The sequence below is a fragment of the Phalacrocorax aristotelis genome, chromosome Z, assembly GCF_949628215.1.
Source record: "Phalacrocorax aristotelis chromosome Z, bGulAri2.1, whole genome shotgun sequence".
Classification (NCBI taxonomy): domain Eukaryota; kingdom Metazoa; phylum Chordata; class Aves; order Suliformes; family Phalacrocoracidae; genus Phalacrocorax; species Phalacrocorax aristotelis.
The window spans coordinates 31,090,225-31,107,676 of record NC_134311.1 but is presented as its reverse complement, the minus strand read 5'-3'; the positions used below and the strand labels follow the sequence as shown (position 1 = coordinate 31,107,676).

General features: G+C 37.1%; 1 protein-coding gene across 2 annotated transcripts in view; it reads right to left on the bottom strand.

The window, feature by feature from the left end:
- Window positions 1–17,452, bottom strand: part of SLC12A2 (solute carrier family 12 member 2) — a 61,580-nt gene that overhangs the window by 17,418 nt on the left and 26,710 nt on the right. For both annotated transcript variants that reach the window (XM_075079722.1, XM_075079721.1), the window contains exons 6-15: window positions 17,302–17,412; window positions 14,156–14,264; window positions 13,585–13,712; window positions 13,416–13,500; window positions 9,109–9,257; window positions 4,805–4,912; window positions 4,121–4,244; window positions 2,604–2,705; window positions 1,217–1,372; window positions 30–129 (exon numbers count right to left, since the gene is read on the bottom strand). In XM_075079722.1, the coding sequence (XP_074935823.1) occupies window positions 30–129; window positions 1,217–1,372; window positions 2,604–2,705; window positions 4,121–4,244; window positions 4,805–4,912; window positions 9,109–9,257; window positions 13,416–13,500; window positions 13,585–13,712; window positions 14,156–14,264; window positions 17,302–17,412 (1,172 nt within the window). The remainder of the gene's footprint in view (window positions 1–29; window positions 130–1,216; window positions 1,373–2,603; window positions 2,706–4,120; window positions 4,245–4,804; window positions 4,913–9,108; window positions 9,258–13,415; window positions 13,501–13,584; window positions 13,713–14,155; window positions 14,265–17,301; window positions 17,413–17,452) is intronic.

Here is a 17,452-nt window from a genome sequence, read left to right as displayed (position 1 = left end):
TTTCCTATGTCTTTAATATTAACTGTTACCTAAAGTTTTTCACGTGATCTTCCACTCCTGAGAGACGAATAGAATGCTGTAGTGCATTCAAGTAAGTCAAAGCTTGCGTTGAAGACCCCCAGTTCACATCTGTTGGAATATTTAAAGTTCCAATTTTTTTTTAATGCTGTTCATTCTAAAACTACATTATCACAAAATGAGTATTGAATACCAACTGAAAACACAGATTTAAGCTACATCTTGGTACATTCTACATGGTATTAGTCAACAAACCGTACAGCTAAATGGGCAATTCTATTTAAAGATATCATTTCTGTAGAAGTTTTATCAAACAAGTTAAGAGTTTGATAGTTTACAATTATAGGAAGAAAGAATTGAGGTTTTTCCCCCCAGCATTTCAAAGATTGTGACAACTTCAGAATCAGAAAAATAACACTTCAGGAAAAAATGCCATGCTTAGTTATTTTATATCACAGCAAAGGAAAAAGTAATCTCAAAACATTGCCTAAACAAACTCAAACACTTTCAGTGAAAAACTGCTAGATTGAGCAGCTCCTATTAGATTGTTATTTTTACAAGGAAATAAAAGGAGAGATCCCAGTATCTTCTCTGGACCCATATACATCTTTTGATAGCTACAATGAATTTATCATCCAGTTACTTTGTAATCTTTGTAGCCCAGGATATAGGGTTTTCCTTATTTTCAACTTCAGGAACATTTTTTGGTTCAGTTCTTCTCCATCTTGCACTTACGATCATACAGTGCTATTAGAAGAAGTAAGAAAGTCTAGAAATTGCTCATAGCTACAGGAATGGTTTACTGAAGAAACAACCACCACTTAAATCCCTTTTCAATTTGGAAAGGTAAGGGAGCATCCTCTTTCACTTCCTATCAAAACATAACATCCTTTCCTAATGCCTTTGTTGCTGCAACCCAAGCTCTTTCCATACGCACCTTTTCCTCGAAGGTTCATTCAAATGTTTATGTCGAAGTGCGAGGCATGCATCTTGATAATTTGGGAGGAGGGGGAACAACAGCAGTGACTATACAAGCACAATTACATTTCATTACAACTAAAAAGCCTCAAACAGAAGTTTGAACTAGTCAGCCAAACAGAAACAAGTTATCTTTCTTTATTTTCCTAAAGGCCATCACTTTTTCCCCTTCTTCTACATCTCTCTGCCCCCTACTGCAACCAAAAGTCCCTATACATACCTGGTTTCTTGTAAGTGACATAAATGTAGAGTCCAAGGACTATCACATATGTCAGAAGTGCTGCCCACCAATTAATGACAAACATCACAATGCAGCACAGAATAGCTCCAACAAGAGAAATCCACATATTGTAGTATTTGAAAGCAGGGCGCCAGCCTAGTCAAAATATGATTTGGAAGATAGAAAAGAGAAGGGATATTAGTTTAATTACTACTCCAAGAGAAGGCAGGCACTATTCCTGTTTTCCTTCCCTAGTGTTCTGCATCACATTTCATGTGAATGTGTGACAGTTTCAGTAATGTACAAAATAAAGACTTTGGCACACTTACGCTTTCAGTTTTTCAACACCTTCGGAATGAATTTGCATCTTTCTTACATAGGTATGTAAATGTTCCTAATTTTGCCCTCTAAGAGCTTATCTCAAAAGGGAAGCTTGAAGATTATGCCAGTATGTCTGTTGAACAAGGCTACAGGAACTTTTGGCAATAGCTTGCCTGACAATTGATTTCTGCTTTCCAAGGTAGTATAACATGAATCATCAGGTTGTGACTCACTCTGTCACATACTACTAACTGTTTCTAGCTGTGTTACTATTTTCACATGGCCAGAAATTTTCACCAAATTAAAAGGAAAAGGACAGATATATCCACGTAGAACTTGAATATGTCAAAATACTGGACTGTCACTATCTTACATCCTTATTTGCCACAAGTTTATCCAAAATCAGGTAAATACACAGGAACACCCTCAGTAAACACACCCAAAATTAGCAAGTGTATTAGACATAGAACTATTCTGTTAACAGAGTTATGCACATGATCTGGCAAAATAATGGTATCAACTCAAGCAACTCAAGAAGCTTCCAGGGGCAATTATTTCAGTACAGATGCACAGTGGACTGGGTATGATATACATCTGTTCTGCAAGTACTGAGTTTTGGCTTATTCCTATAATATAACTAGCCTCCTACACCAAAGGCTCTAAAACTGTGGCAATGCCACCTGCAATTCCAGTTTCTTCTGGACTGGAAGATGAAACATATTAGCAGGGAAACCCAAAGATGACAAAAAGGTCGTTCCTGAACACCAGATACTCAATTAGCAAGAAAACTTTCTTCAAGAGTTTCTGAGAAATACTGAATTATCTTGTGTTCCCTCAGTAAAGATGACAAAACTAGTAGCTCCCAAGCTCTAACTGAATCAGTCCTCAAAATTTCAGAAGACCCAAGTACACACCATATTATGCTTGTAATACAGATGCATTTTGACAAATTGATATTGAGTAACTAAATTAAACTAAACATTAATTTATATTAATACCTTTGAAATTGTATTTATGCATAAAGAAAGTGCAGGCTAAACTCTCATCACCGAAATGTAGTTCCTACCTGGAGATTTTGCAAGAGAAGCATGGAATACAGAGAAGTTAATCAAGGCATATGAGGCCAAGAAGAAGTTAGAAATAATTGGAGCAATGACGTTCAGTTCAGCTGTAAAACCAAAAACAGAGTAGGCTGTTATGAAAGATATCATCCAATGGCTTTGTAGATTCCAGAGTAAAAAAATCTGCTACAAACAACCTTATCTTTTGATACACTCTAAGAAGCAGCAGTTTGTCCTTTCTTAAGATAATAGCTCTGTCTGTTGATTATAGTCTCTTATTTACTAAATTATCTCGTAATAGTCAGGAAGTGTAACTTTTGGTTTTAAAAAGATAAACATTTTTCCACCCTACCAAGTGCTCCAGGACTGCCACTTCTGAAACACTACATACTTTCTTAAAATAATTGAGAAAATTTCTTTCCCACCATGGCTTGATCAAACAGTGCACCAATACACTGGGTTCTGAAGAATGTCAAACAGTAGACAGAGCATCAATATATCTGCAATAGGTCTCTAGCTCAATTCTCAAACAGCAAAGAACAAGATACCTATAAGTTTAAGAGACAATCCACTGTAGTGAATGGAGACAGCAGACAAAGTTAGTGTGAGCAATGTGACAAACTTGTTCATCTGTCTGCATTTTAAATGAAAAGTTGCATCAATGGTACCACTATAGTGCATTATCACAGAGCAATACCATCACAACAGTGATGAGTACACCCTCTTAGTGAAAGAGATCAAAGAGATTGAAGAACCTGATGCTCTCTCTTCCTTGAGGCAGTATAGTACAAAACATTTATATGTGTACTCTCATCATCAACAACAACAAAAAAAAGTGATAAAAATGCGGAATGTGCCTTGTTAGGCTCCAAGTTTTCATTTGTAATCAAGCTTCCGGTCAGCATGCTACACTAGGGACATCATGGGTATACCTGTGCCTTAAGCAGACTTGCGGGAGGCATGGAAGAGCAAACTGGGAAAATAAGTTTAAAAGCACTGGGACAGGAGTCACAGATCGATGTAGTACTATTAGTTTGTCATCTACATGTATTTCTGTCTAGACTATCTTTACCTTTAGCAAAAGCAGCATGAGCACTCATCTCTACTGTTTGTAACTTAACAGAAAAACACTTTAAAAAGCATTGTTCATGCAAATTTGCCATTTACTGAAGCTGTCTGCAATTATTAAAGTCTGGAAAACATTCATATTTGCAAGATAGACCATCTTTCTACCTCAAGCAAAAGATGTACTTTTATTGATGGGTAGTATCTAAAGACAGATACCTGCAGTTAAGAAAAGTTCAGTATTGCTAGAGTTCAATTCAGATTTATTGCAGTTCTAGGCAGAGTTATATCTAGAAGATAAGCAAAAGTAACCCTCAAAATAAACAGATTTAGAATGCTGGCTTAGAACAAAGCAGTGCATTAGACCTCTAGGACACTCTCATCAAGTCATGATATGGAACAGAATGCTTTACAAAGGACAAAAGGATATTGAGATTTATTATAATTTCAAACTAACCAATTAGTATGAATCCAAGAGCAATTAAAAATGTTAGAAGATATCCTCTCAGTGGTTCATTGTTCTTCCCATAGCCTTTAGCAAACATCTGAAATCCTGGATAGATGTTGTCCTTGCACAAAGCCTAAGGAAAAATAAAATTCAAGACTCAGCATGCATTTTGTTCAAAATATATCCTTATTAATGCTTACTAATGTGGTCATCCACTGCACCTTCCTGAAAGAAGGTGGTTTATAATCACCACGTACTAATTCCATTTTCAATTTTCTTTGCATCTTGACATTTTGCATTTCCAGTATTCTATCCTTCAGTCATTTCTAACTAACCTCTTTCTCTGATTACTTTGAGAAATGAACTAAGCTATTATCTTTGCATTTGCTCCACTGTTACTTAAAACAAAAAACATCTAAAGGATTTTGTAGATCCCTGTAATGTTAGTTACACCACAATCTCTAAACTAACTAGGAACACATGAGATCTGGAACAAATTATAGTCTAACTATGTTTAGTAACAGTAACATACTGTTTTCCTATCCTAAAGCAACAGGTAAATATTAGATCATTCTACTGACGTCAACTGGTATGAATCATGATGGCAGTATGTCACAGTCCCTTCCAAAAATTCTGATTCAAAGTTAATTGAAATTTTTCTTTAAAAGATTATGGTTTTGCTGCCATTCTTACCTGGAAGATCTTAGGTGCACTCACAAGAGATGCTAATGCAGAAGACAGGGTGGCCGAAAAAATACCTGCAGAAATCAGTGGTGCAAATCCTGATACCATGCTCATCACCTGTAAGGAAAATAATTATTTTTTTAGAAGAATATGAACAAGTATGCTATACAAATGGATGGCAACATTAACTACACAAAGAGAAGAATAAAATACTATGCACCCTCCACTTAAAAGCTGTTTGAGTATCACACATTCATATCAATGAATAAGCTAGATACAAATCAGAGGATATAAATGGATCCTAACTTCAGAACAAGAGAAAGTGGCTTTTCACATGATATATAGTCCAACCATGTAATTCTCAGGTCAAAACAATCAACAGCAGAAGTCTCCGTGGGCTCATAAGAGGATTAAAAATAAGTCATGGAAGAAAAATATATTGGAATTTCTTACATATTTTGACTAGCCTACTGCTGAATAACATGGTCTCAGAAAGCCCAGGTAACAAAACAACTAAAATTGGGGAACATCTTGGGAAAGCTGACTGTCTTTCTCAACATTTCCATCATTTTAAGTTAGGCTTGTTTCCAATTCAAAACCACAAGGACAGGACAAACTTGCTTCCCATCTCCCCAAGATCACAACCTACAATATCTTTGTAACCCCAGTGAGAGAAATACAACAAGCAGTTCTTGGTAGACTGGGTGACTAAAAAGATAAATGCTTAGTAAGCTAAGCATAAAAGAACAATGTTGATAATATGTAAAAAAAAAAAGTCCCAAATTAGAGCAAAAGCAGTTTCTGTCAAATTGCCACATAGCTTCAAGACTCTCTTCTACCATTCTACTGATTACTTCCAAGGAAGATCATGCAGAAGCATCCAGCTTTCAAGTTACTGTCACCAGAAGATGTAAAATCTAGCTGTCCACAGCAATCTTACTAGGTAGGACATGCTCTCAGAAACAATATACAGGTGACTGATGAAGTATTATTCACATTCCTAGAGCGAACCTAATGATAAAATTCAGTGTTTTTCTCCAGATCAGACTGACAAAGATTGCTGGGTCTCTCAGTCAACTGAATCTCTATACTACATCAGGTTTTATTGGTCAGTTCAAGGCACGCCCTGCCTAAAACCAGAAATTAAATACTGCAGGCACATAAGATGAGAGTGAAGTAGCTGTCATAGTCGTGTAATGAATGAAGAAGAGAATTTCCTGAAGCAAATCAGGCATCAAATGCATCAACTTCTTGCAATTTAGTTCTTACAGTCTACTCAGATTTTACATTCTCTTTCTAGGTTCTGTTCATTGCCTTCATTTATTTACACTATTTTGGAATATTACATCTGTTTCATAAATTTGAGAGAACTCTGAGTAATATATATACAGATGTTTGTCCATTTTAAAAGCTAGTACGTTACAACTTAGGTTACTAATGTGAGAGACTTTAGGAAGCTTCTTTTAAGCTAGGGGAACAAAAAGGGAACCAGTTCCAGCAGAACAAGTATGCCATGGTGTTAAACATCCCGCCCCCCAGTACTCCAAACCTCATAAAAACGAAACCAAGGAGCCCACATATGCAGTTAGGTATAGCACTGGAATTTTCATTCTTGGAAGAACACACAAAATTGGAAGGACAAATATCTAATAAGAATCGTTGTGGTGAGACAGATATATAGTTACTGCTGATAAGAGGCTCATTATGTTTGCTTGGCATTTACTGTTTAGAGAGTTTCTTAAATGGCAAACATTTGGGGTAATGAAATATCATGTTTTGACTACAGTTCCAGTTATTTGCTCCAGCCATTGTGAAGCAGAAAAAAAACCCCACATAAAAACAAGTAGCAGCTTCTTTAAATTTAGATTTTTATAATGAATATGGACGAAGCATTGTTCAACTCCCCCCTCCCCTAACTTTTTTCAAATGTTTAACAGCTGCCTTCTTTTTAGGAAGAATGTTTTAGCATAACTTTTACACTGTTTCTGGAATAGAGTTTCATGCTATGTTCAACTTTCATCCAAGCTGACCAAATTCTGCTTTTAAATTACCCAAAGCTGTAACTTGTTCTGGGGGTGTTCCAGGCTGACGATACAGAGCCCAAAACAAGTTTCTGATGTTACTCTTCTACCACGTGACAGCCTGGGCACAGAAATGTCACTGACACTCAGCAGAGAAATGTCTGAAGCCTGCGAGGACCTGTAATTCATTTGCATTGACTACAACAGAAACTAAAGATGGTCTTCCTATTCGAGACTAAGCCTGTCTCACCAGCTGTTCTTATTTCAAGTTTCTTAGCATCATCTAAACTTTCCACAGGTAAATCACACTACGAGTCATCCATGTACTGCCCAAACATATTCAGAACTTGAGCTGCCAAAGCACTAATTTCAAATCAGTTCATTGCCAGAAGAACTAAATGCAGCACAAAGTATACCAAAGTGATGAAGTTACCAGGCTGTGTGCGCAAGTAAGCTGGCGCTTTTGACCCCAGAACCTGCATGCTTACAAGCTGTAAGACAAATATAACAATCTTTGCTCACTAGGGATTAATTTAGGTTTGTCAAGTATTTGTTGTCAGTTATTTAACCAACAGGAAGAAATTAAGTTTGTATGAAGAGCTTGAGAGATATCCAAGCTTGGAGCCCTCCCCACACACACATACTGCAACTTCCATATTTAAAAAAAAAGAAGCTCTCCTTACAGCTACCATTCAGAGCTACTAAGTTGAGGGCAGTTCAGTTAGAAAATGGGCAACAGTTTATCTATAGGTGGACAGCCTCTCAAGAAAACAATTTCCTTCTGACACCTGAAAAGACAGAATCAGACTCTTCTCAGAGATGCGCAGCAAAAGTTGTGAGGATGAGAGAACAGACAAACAGCAAGGGAAAGTCTAACTGCATATTAGAAAAACAAAATTACATAGAGAAGGTGGCTAAGCATTGCAGCAGGTTGCCCATAGATGCTGTGCAAGCTCCATGATGAAGTTGTCAAACCCCAGCAAAAAGTGGGGCACACGGGGGACTGCATTCTCTGTGCAGCCCGACCTTGAAAGTGACTTTCCAATTTGGAACCCACAAGTTTTTCCACAGAGAGAAGCAAGAATAATGTGGAAGATAGAAGTACTCTTTAGACCAAATGGTAAGAAACTAGAACATTAATGACTAACTTATTAGAAGTACAAGCAACATTTATGGTCAGCAACCTTACCAAAGTTTTGACTTAAGAGAAAAAAAGATACAGTCAGAAGAAACCAGTTCTATGCACATTTGGTGATATACTGGGTTCTTTCAAGCTTAAACAAATGAGGAAAGTCAACAGATTTTGCAGAATAATTATTCCCGCAAGAGCAATTCTGAAGTGTTTCTAAATTCAGACTTTTTCTAAACCAGAACAAACTAACACCAGACAGATACTCAAATTATTCCACTATAAAAATGTATTTTACTCAAGTAGAATGGTCTGTACTGCAACATTATTTCAGCACATACAAAATAGGTTTTCCCCCCTGACTTACAGGTAAGGCTGTGAGCCTAACGTGTAAGTAGTACCTCTAAGAAGTACATGTACCACAAGTACTTGTGATCAAAACCCACAAAGTGAGAAACCTTCTCCATTAGCAGACTTCAGCTTAATCTAGCCAGCTTTTTCTATGCCTGTTAGAAAAATTTAAGGCAGACTACCACAAGATGACTTTAAGTCAATCAGCAATAAGTACATTTTCCTTGGTTTCTTTCAAACCCTTACCAACAGTTCATGGACATCCCAATTACCTGTGAAGTATAAGCTGAAGACTATGAATTACCCCTTCACTTCTAGAGGATTTTTAAATAGACTAACATCAGGTTTTATGAAAATTCACAACATTCTTACCACTGAAGAGGATACTGTGCCAAATATGACTTCTTAAAAAGTCAGCATATTTTCAAAGAAACGTAAAAAATTCAGGAACAAGTTATTGACAGAGGCTACCTATGATGACTAGGTATCGCTACTGAACAATGACTACTTCTATCCACATCACTGAATGATGACATTCAGATGTCTAAAGAGAGCAAGTCGCAGTCCCACCACCTAACCTAAGCAGTTTACTCAGAAGAGTAAATATTTATACCACCTCTGTATAAAACCCAAAAGTTAACATAGTTAAATACAGTTGTTGTTCTAAATACTAGCTGGAGTGTACCACTTAATTATTCTAGATCAACCTTGTATTTATGGAGATAGGCATTTTTAGCCTATGATTTTTCTCAATATGCAATTCAAAAAAAGAACAAACACAGAAACCAATAAACGGATTTAGAAGAAAATACCTGGAAATTGTTCATCAGCCCATACTGACACCCTGTCTGACAGGATGAGAAATCATAGTTTAATTTGCAAGCTGCAGTAGTGCAGTTTGTCAGCTCTGTGACAATGGTGTTATTAAAACTCCCTGTGGCATCTCGAACAACACAGGAACCTAGAGTGGACACAATCACAGAAAAAGGCATTAACAGACTGAACCTGAACTTCAAGACATGTGTCAAGCTCAATTCCCTTTTTAAGTAAGCCTATACACACAAAGCAACATTAAAATATGCATTTACATTTTAAATATGTTTCAGTAGAACAAATAGAAGCAAGCAAACTAATTGCTCTTGCCTGAGATGATCTTCATTTTTTTAATAAATCTGAGTCTAGTAAGAAAAGGAAAGTTTTGGCACAGAGGAAAACAGTATCAGTAGACTTGCAAAAGCTTAACAACACAATTTTAGCTCAACATATTATTTCTCTGAATTATGAGTTTCCACATAGTTCTTTAATTGAAGTTAGTATGCACCATCACTTGATATGAGTTTTTCTTTTTGTAATTCTTCCTAGAGGAATGCATTTTTATAGTGTATGTATAGATGGATGTAGACAGGTGTGCATAGTGTTGCAGTTATTTCTTTTCCAGTCAATATAGCTCAGACGTTCAAAAAAATTAAGTAGTTTGTCATGCAATCCTGTTGCAAGCCATTTTCCAATGCTTAAAAGCGCCACCTCTTTTGTTACTGTGGTAATTTAAGTTGGTTTCTTGATGAAAAACAAAGCCACACAGTCCCATTCTTACCATGTTTTATAATTAAGTTTATCACTTAAACTGCTGTCTTCAATCCATCTATGTTTATTTGTAATTTCACCAATCAAGAAGTGACATAGCATTTCAGCCTGTAAATACTAAGAAAGACTAAAAAGTACTAAAAAGCCTGCAAGTCTTCTACTTCAAAGGGTTTTTTGTCTCATGAAGGACAACAACTAGTGGAAACCAAGCATTATTTACCATTCTACAGTTTAATAGTTGAGGTAGTCAAATTGTTTGGACACCAGCAAATATTTCCAGGAACAGGAATTAACTAAGGAGTGGGTAAGAAAAGAGGGAAGTCTACAGAGCAGTAGCCAAGAGAATTCCCGTAATTTGGTCTTTCAGGAACTTGAATGACAAGGAGGTCCTGGGACTAGAACCATGTGACTACATAAGGACTTCAATTACTTACTTGCAAAATAAGGAGGGCACAGATGTGCTGCAAGCTTAAGTTTAAGTTTCTCCAATAACAATCCCTGTTATCTATGTAATTTGTCTCTCTTTCACTAGGAAAATAATTTTCTAAATACATTTAGATTGCTTCTGAGCTGTCAGAACTTGGTTAACAGTCCACAATAACACCTGATCCTGGTAGGTGGACATTACTTAATCCTTCTACTTTTCGTATTTTTCAGTTACTTATTAGGTCCAGTTGCTTAAATTTCAGTACAACTTTCCCGTATTGATCATCTGTCAGGCTTTTCTTGTGGGCATGTGGAGGAGCTGGGGTTTGTTGTTGTTATTGTTCTGTTTTAAATGGGATTTAAAGCTCTGTATTAAAAAAAAAAATCTTTCTTCTCTTCCACTACAGAAGTATTTGCCCCAGCCGTTCAAGCAGTATATAATGCATGCGACAATATACTTACAAATTGAACTATTTGCAGGTAATATTTGGTTGGTAATAGTTTGCACTGGCACATCCATTATGCTGAACAACCCATTAAATTTCTACACTGCACTACCACAGCCCTCTTCTTCCTCATAGTTAGATCCAATTGGCTAGCAGGTCTTTCACTCCCAGAGTCACAGATTCATAGAATGTCCTGAGTTGGAAGGGACTCACAAGGATCCCACAAGTCCAACTCCTGTCCCTGCACAGGACAACCCCAAAATTCACATCATATCTGTGAGGGTGTTGTCCAAGTGCTTCTTGAATATCGTCAGACTTGGTGCCAGGACAGTGGCACTATGAACAAACTTAATGTGAGCCTTACTATGACAGAATGCAGAACTGAAGCACACTCCATTCTCAGCAGACAATACTTAAGATACAAGTGAGAGTCCTGACATTTTATTTAACCCTCATTCAGAAAAGTTTTTTTTATTTATGAGGTTCTAGCAACATTCTCCCTAAGAACCTCTAGGTCTTCTTTACTGTAAGAAGAGGATTTCACCTTTTCACAGGCATTTATAAGCACATTCCTGCCAAAGTCAGAGTAGTTTTGCCATACTGTAAGCTTGAAGAGGTTAGCAGATGGTCTGTATCCAGTTATTTCCTAACTACATGCAACCAGCAAGAATTCCAGAGATAGTACCCTGAGTCCTTCAGACTGCAGTTTTGAGCATTTAACTCCTCCAGTGCTACAAGCAGCTACTGTTAGGCTCTCATTAATCAGTTTTACTTCCCTATGTACAGAAAGCAAGTCTTAACCCTACTCTTAAGTTTGGGTTTTTTGTTAGAGCTTCCCGTTTTTAAAGCAATAAATGTTGTTCTTTGAAATGTCTTTCAAGGCTTTTGATATAAAAGTTGCTTATGCAATCTTCATCCTGCCACCTGCAAATCTGCATTAGTCCCTTGCTAAAACATGAAGCTGCACGCTGTCCCCTCACAGCTGTTACCTTTTCAAAATAGGCTGCCTCATTCTAGCAGTAGGACTAGCAATTTTCCTCTTCTAAGCCTTCTCTACTCAGTTTCTTAACTCTCTTACTACAGAGCACACCAATACTGAGCTAAATCGTTTTCCCCTTCAGACACAACTACTCAGTGGTATTTACTAGCCCCTTCAAAGTTTTCATGACTTGCTTGTCACTACTCTGGAAACTTACAGTGGGGAGTAGTGTGTGGGGAAAGAAATAAAAGTATTTGTCTGATTCCTGATCCAATGCCACAAAAAGAGCTAAATTTCACTCATGTCAATCTCTCACTTCTGCAATAGCATGCACATTTCCTAACTAGCAGAATTCTAAGTGTAAATTATGGGAGGCAACTAAGACAGGACATTTGTGATGCATCGAACAATTTAATGTTCAGTTGGTCTTGCAAACTGTTCCTTTCGCAATATCAAAAATGAGGGTTTTCATGTTTGAAAGATGATCAAAGCTTTCCATTAACAAATGAATATTAATGAGCATTTTGCTCTCATGGGTTCAAGTTCTAAAGTATTCAAATTTGGTAGAAGAGGCCTATGTGGTCAGTCTAGCTAGAAAGTAAGTGTAGGTCGTTAGGCTGCATAAAGCACAATCACTACAGAGCAACTATTTGGCAGAACTACAGGACAATGGTAGCCAACAGAGGAAGACTGGCAAGACTGGTATCTTTGGAAAGGAAGTATCATTATTGGTAAGAGCCATGGTACTCTTATAAATTAGTATGGCACTCAAAAGGCAGCACAGCTAAGATAAGGCAAAGTCTTTCATATAAGAAAACCAATTACTGCTGTCAGAGACTAATTTATGTGACACGAATAAGAACGTTTTCAATCATAGGCAAGAAATACGCAAGATACAATTATAATCTCATGTTCTAAAGGTTACTGGAATAAAATTATTTTATGGGTGAGAAAAAACCTGGTTGACTATTGGTGCTCTAGAGCAAAACCGATAACAGAGAGCAGCAAACCCCAAGGCAACTTCTACAGAGGATTTCAAACTACTGTGGGGTGGGAAAGACCAGGAAGAGAGTTTTGTGTACAAGACTTGGATCAGTCTATTATTGCTCTTCGTCTTCCCACATGAAAATAAAACTACAGACAAAGTTTCTGAACATGATGGCGGTTCTGAAAGTGGGCTGGCCAGATGAAGGTACTACTCACTCTCCTCCCTCTACTGGGGAATTATTGCTCTTGCGTCCTCACCAAAGAGCTGTTTGATCATCCCACAATTCACTTCAGGTAAGTAGCTGACTACCATCATCTGCAAACCAATACATGTGTTTATTCAGCGAGTATTTTCTGAAAATGCACTTTTCTAATTGAGGGATTATCCCACTGCTAAACTGTAAATCTTTTAACATAAGTAACTGCAACAAATGAAGAAATATCCATATGAAGTCTTTTGTCATCTTTAGCCTGAAGCAGTCACCAGTCTTAGAAAAATATCACTCATTTTAGGAAATCATAAAACCAGCTGAAAATTGAACTTCCAACAATAAAAATAAGAAACCTCTGGCTATTACTTTCCCATGCATGAAAGTCAATTACATAATGACGTTACATAATGAATTACATAAATGGCATCAAAACACACCCTCAGAATGAATGTGAAAGGATAAAGTTAAAAACATTCTATATTTACCTACAGATACTGCAATTCCTACGTAAACCAATGTAGTAATTAAGATGGCCAACAGCGTTCCTTTAGGTATGGCTGACTGAGGATCCTGAAAGAAAAATGTCATTGGACAGTGATGACAGAGATAAATGTACACTCAGTGTTTGTGAATATTTGCTAATACAATACTCACCGCAAGATCACCTGAGATGTTTGCACCAGCAAGTATGCCAGTTGCAGCAGGGAAGAAAATAGCAAATACAGAAAAGAAAGTTTCCTCATGTCGGAAATCTGGTCCAAAATTCTCCATAAATATTTCAGCTGTAGAAAAAAGATTTAAGTCTATCAATATTCATATAGAAGCTACAGTATTAGCCTGTTCCAGACATCATTAGCTCCATGAAAAAGCTGAAAGTCACAGCTGCATGACCTCCTTAAAATTAAGCACAGAACACTTAAGTCCTAAATCATCACTTCAACTCAAAATAAAAGTCAGAGTAAACTTAAATAGCCTTTAAAACCAGAAAAAGTACTTGCAGTATCATCCAGCTTTTTAAAATTTCATATAATCGATATTAAGCAGGTAGGACCAAGTTTTGGCCCACGAGCTTTAAGGAACAAAACTACAGAAACTTGAAAGAATCAGGGAAAAAATCTTTATAGTTAAATAGGACTATAAGCTATTTTAGATGTCTGACTTAATTATGACAGCATGGCTCCTCTTTGCAAAGATACTGTTCACAATACTAACTCTTCCAACATACCTTTATAACCAAAGAAACCTTTAGGCTTCTTGCTATCCAAAGGAATAAATGTTCCTATGACGAAGTCTCCAATAGCAATTATGAGGATCACCAGTAAAACTATCTGTGCCTGAAACATAATGATTGCAGTAAGAGAGAAGAACTTGCTCTTTTTCAGTTTCAAGGTTCAATGTTATGTTCTAAAAAGTAAATATTTACTTTATTCCAAATTCAGCCTAGTTCTCAGTTTGTTTCCCACAAAAACATAGGCAAGCTGGAGAGAACACATACCATGATTTTTAATACAGAAACAGGAACAATTTGTAAGTTTAATATCCATTCAAAAGAGAATTTGTTATCACCATACCTCTCAAAGTTATACTTTTAAAGACAAAAGACTTAAAAGAAGCATTTTCTCTATAAGCCTTCCAGAAGGAATGAGTAGAATGAGGAAATTGAAGAAACTCACAAAAGAGCTAAATTCACAAACGTGCTAGGAGCATTGCCTTATTAACCATGATCATAACACTTTGCCTTATATTTTAATATGTGATATTTACTTTACTAAGAATTGTATTACATCAAGAATCAAGCAGCTTTTTTTTGCTATTTTATGCAATAGGGTAGATTATTTTGTTACATTCTCATGTTCTCAACCCTTATTTATGAAATTAAATTGCAGAGTACCACAATCACTTGATAATTTCTGTTTTTCTTGAGAATGTTTTCATTACAACCTAGACTGTTGTTTAAATAAAATCATTATAAACCCTTGGAACAAGAAGTGCTTCAAACCATCCAACACCTCAAAAGTGTGAGTAAAGATAAACCTAGGCATTGAAGAGATGGTTCAGGTTTTACATTTAAATAAGCAAACACACTGCTCTGTTATCTTTTGTGTTTTCTGATTCCTTATAAAGGCATATGCCAGTGGCTTATGGAAGTTACTCACGTTTGAGTTTTTTTCAGGCCTAGGATCAGAACTAGACATGCAATAGCACTGTGGCATTGCTGATTGTTACAAAATGAAGTTTTCAGTTCATGCATCCTCTCAAGAAAACAGAGTAGTACAGCAACAGAGTATGACAGCCAAGAGCAAAGTTAGAAGACCACCTGAAGAAACTAGTTTGTGCATCATTATTTAGATCTCCGCTTTGCCAAGCCTAGAGAATAGGTGAGAGATGTGAGAACGGAGCTGGGTGCTTACAGAACTCTTCAATAAGCCCAGAGTATTCAACATGAAGCTACCACAGAGAAATCACCCACAGTGGATTTATCCAGAAACAAACCTAGGCTTCTCCCTAAAGCTAAGAGCATTTTCCAAATATCTTCCTTACATTCAAAAGTCTCAGACAAAGAATGGGCTACTAAGACTTCAACGCAAGGAGTTGAGTGGTAAGAGATCACAGACTCTGAAAAGTCATTTTTTAAGCAGGCTTCCCTGGAATCCCAGTCTCTCTTAGGTTTTAGATCTACTTCAAAGGCACTATTATAGACTCCCCATGTCCCATTTTCCATGGCATTCTCTAAGAAACAGGGAAGACATGAAAAAATCATAGATACTTCAATCAAGATGGAAGTATTAGTGTTCATTATCCTAACCTGTATGTTAACCCACATGGAGTGCTTGTTTGGCAGGTTCAGTTGCTTAGCACCGCTCCTACCTGCCTTCTTCCACGATGTAGAAACCAAGCCAACAAGCATTGATTTTTGCACTGAGCACAGGATTTTTGAAAGATGCCTATTTCTCAGTAAGGATGCTGCAGTGATACCACAATTCAAGTCTGATATAGAAACATTAAACAACAAGGGTATTTCTCTGCAAGCTATTGCTACAGAATTGCTTATACTACACAGCAAAAGCCACGTATTTGTTGCAACTTTAAGTGACAGTGGCTAGAGGGTTAACAACAACTAATTAATTCAAAGGAAAAACTAAACAGTTGAGATTAAGGGGAACAGTATTCTTCAAAGTTGGGTGCATAAAGATACCATTACAAATTGAGGTTACGGACGGTGAAGGACTACCTGAAAAAGGTAAATAATTTTTACAGAAGTGTGCTGTTTGATTTAAAAGTACATGCCAAAGTCAATGTCTGTAGATTCTTTTCTCCCTTTGGTAGATCGAAGAAATACACTCCATTTCCTTTTTCTACAATCCCTATTTCTAGGGCCAGAAACAACAAGAAAAAAACCTCTCATTTTGATGACAAAGATCATCATCCTCCTGATGAAGGAGCGTAAGAAACTGTTGTAACACTTGCATGAAGCAGCTCCTTCAGCTGCCTCTCACTGCAGAAAACAGCTATTGTGAACCAAATATCGAATGGGAAGGGAGACCAAGTGAGGCTCTTCTCAGTTAATTTTGAGCACAATATGGACAGATATTTAGAAAAAGCCTACAAGGTCCAGGAATCACTGAGGAAGCTATACTGCGTAGTAATGCAGAGCAGAAACCTTATAAGGCAACCTCTATATTAAGGTATCCTAGGATCTGCATGTGTTTATCTCCACAATCAGAGTTGACCTAAGACTGTTCAGCCACAAGAAGATGAGGAAAGTAGGCTCCCCCTCCTACACATTCATCATCATCATCGATGTTCACAGGCCTCCTCAACGCTGGGCCTAATGACTGCATCACAACATCTGGCTGTTTCCAAGTGAAAACAAAACCAGAAGAGTGTGGAAGGGATGGTAAGAACACTGGTTCTAAGTTAGCAGAAACTATACAATTTTAGACTGGCTTTAGCTCCAGCCCTGTATTTTCCATCCACAGAGCTCATCTGAAGTTCCCAGTGAGGGAAATGCCCCTGCTAATGCTCTTACCTTTTCTTCTTGTGCTGTAGTTGCCCAGAAGAGGGTAATACCATTAATCTACTTGACAATGCCATTAACAGTAGATTATCCTGGGGTTTAGGTTCTCATAGATGCTTACGCTTCCAGTGCAGCAAAGAGGTCCAGGGTCTGAAATGCTGTCCAGACCTGCACCTGCTAGTGCTAGACAGAGAGCTATTGCGTAAAGATTGCCCACTGACTGACTTCCAACATACCATGCATGCAATACTGAGTACACTAAATACATGAAAAATAAATCAAACATGGAGGTAGAAAATGGAATCAAAATTTATGAAGCAGAGAAAAAAAAGAAAATGTGGATAGTTTCTTACTTTTGCTTCCCATTCCATTCCAGCAACGGAAATACCCAGCAATATAACCACTGTAATAGCCCCTATGATTCTTATATCATTCATTTCATCAATCATCAATGTTCCATTTTCCTAACAAAAGAAACAAACAAACAAAATACAGTCATACACT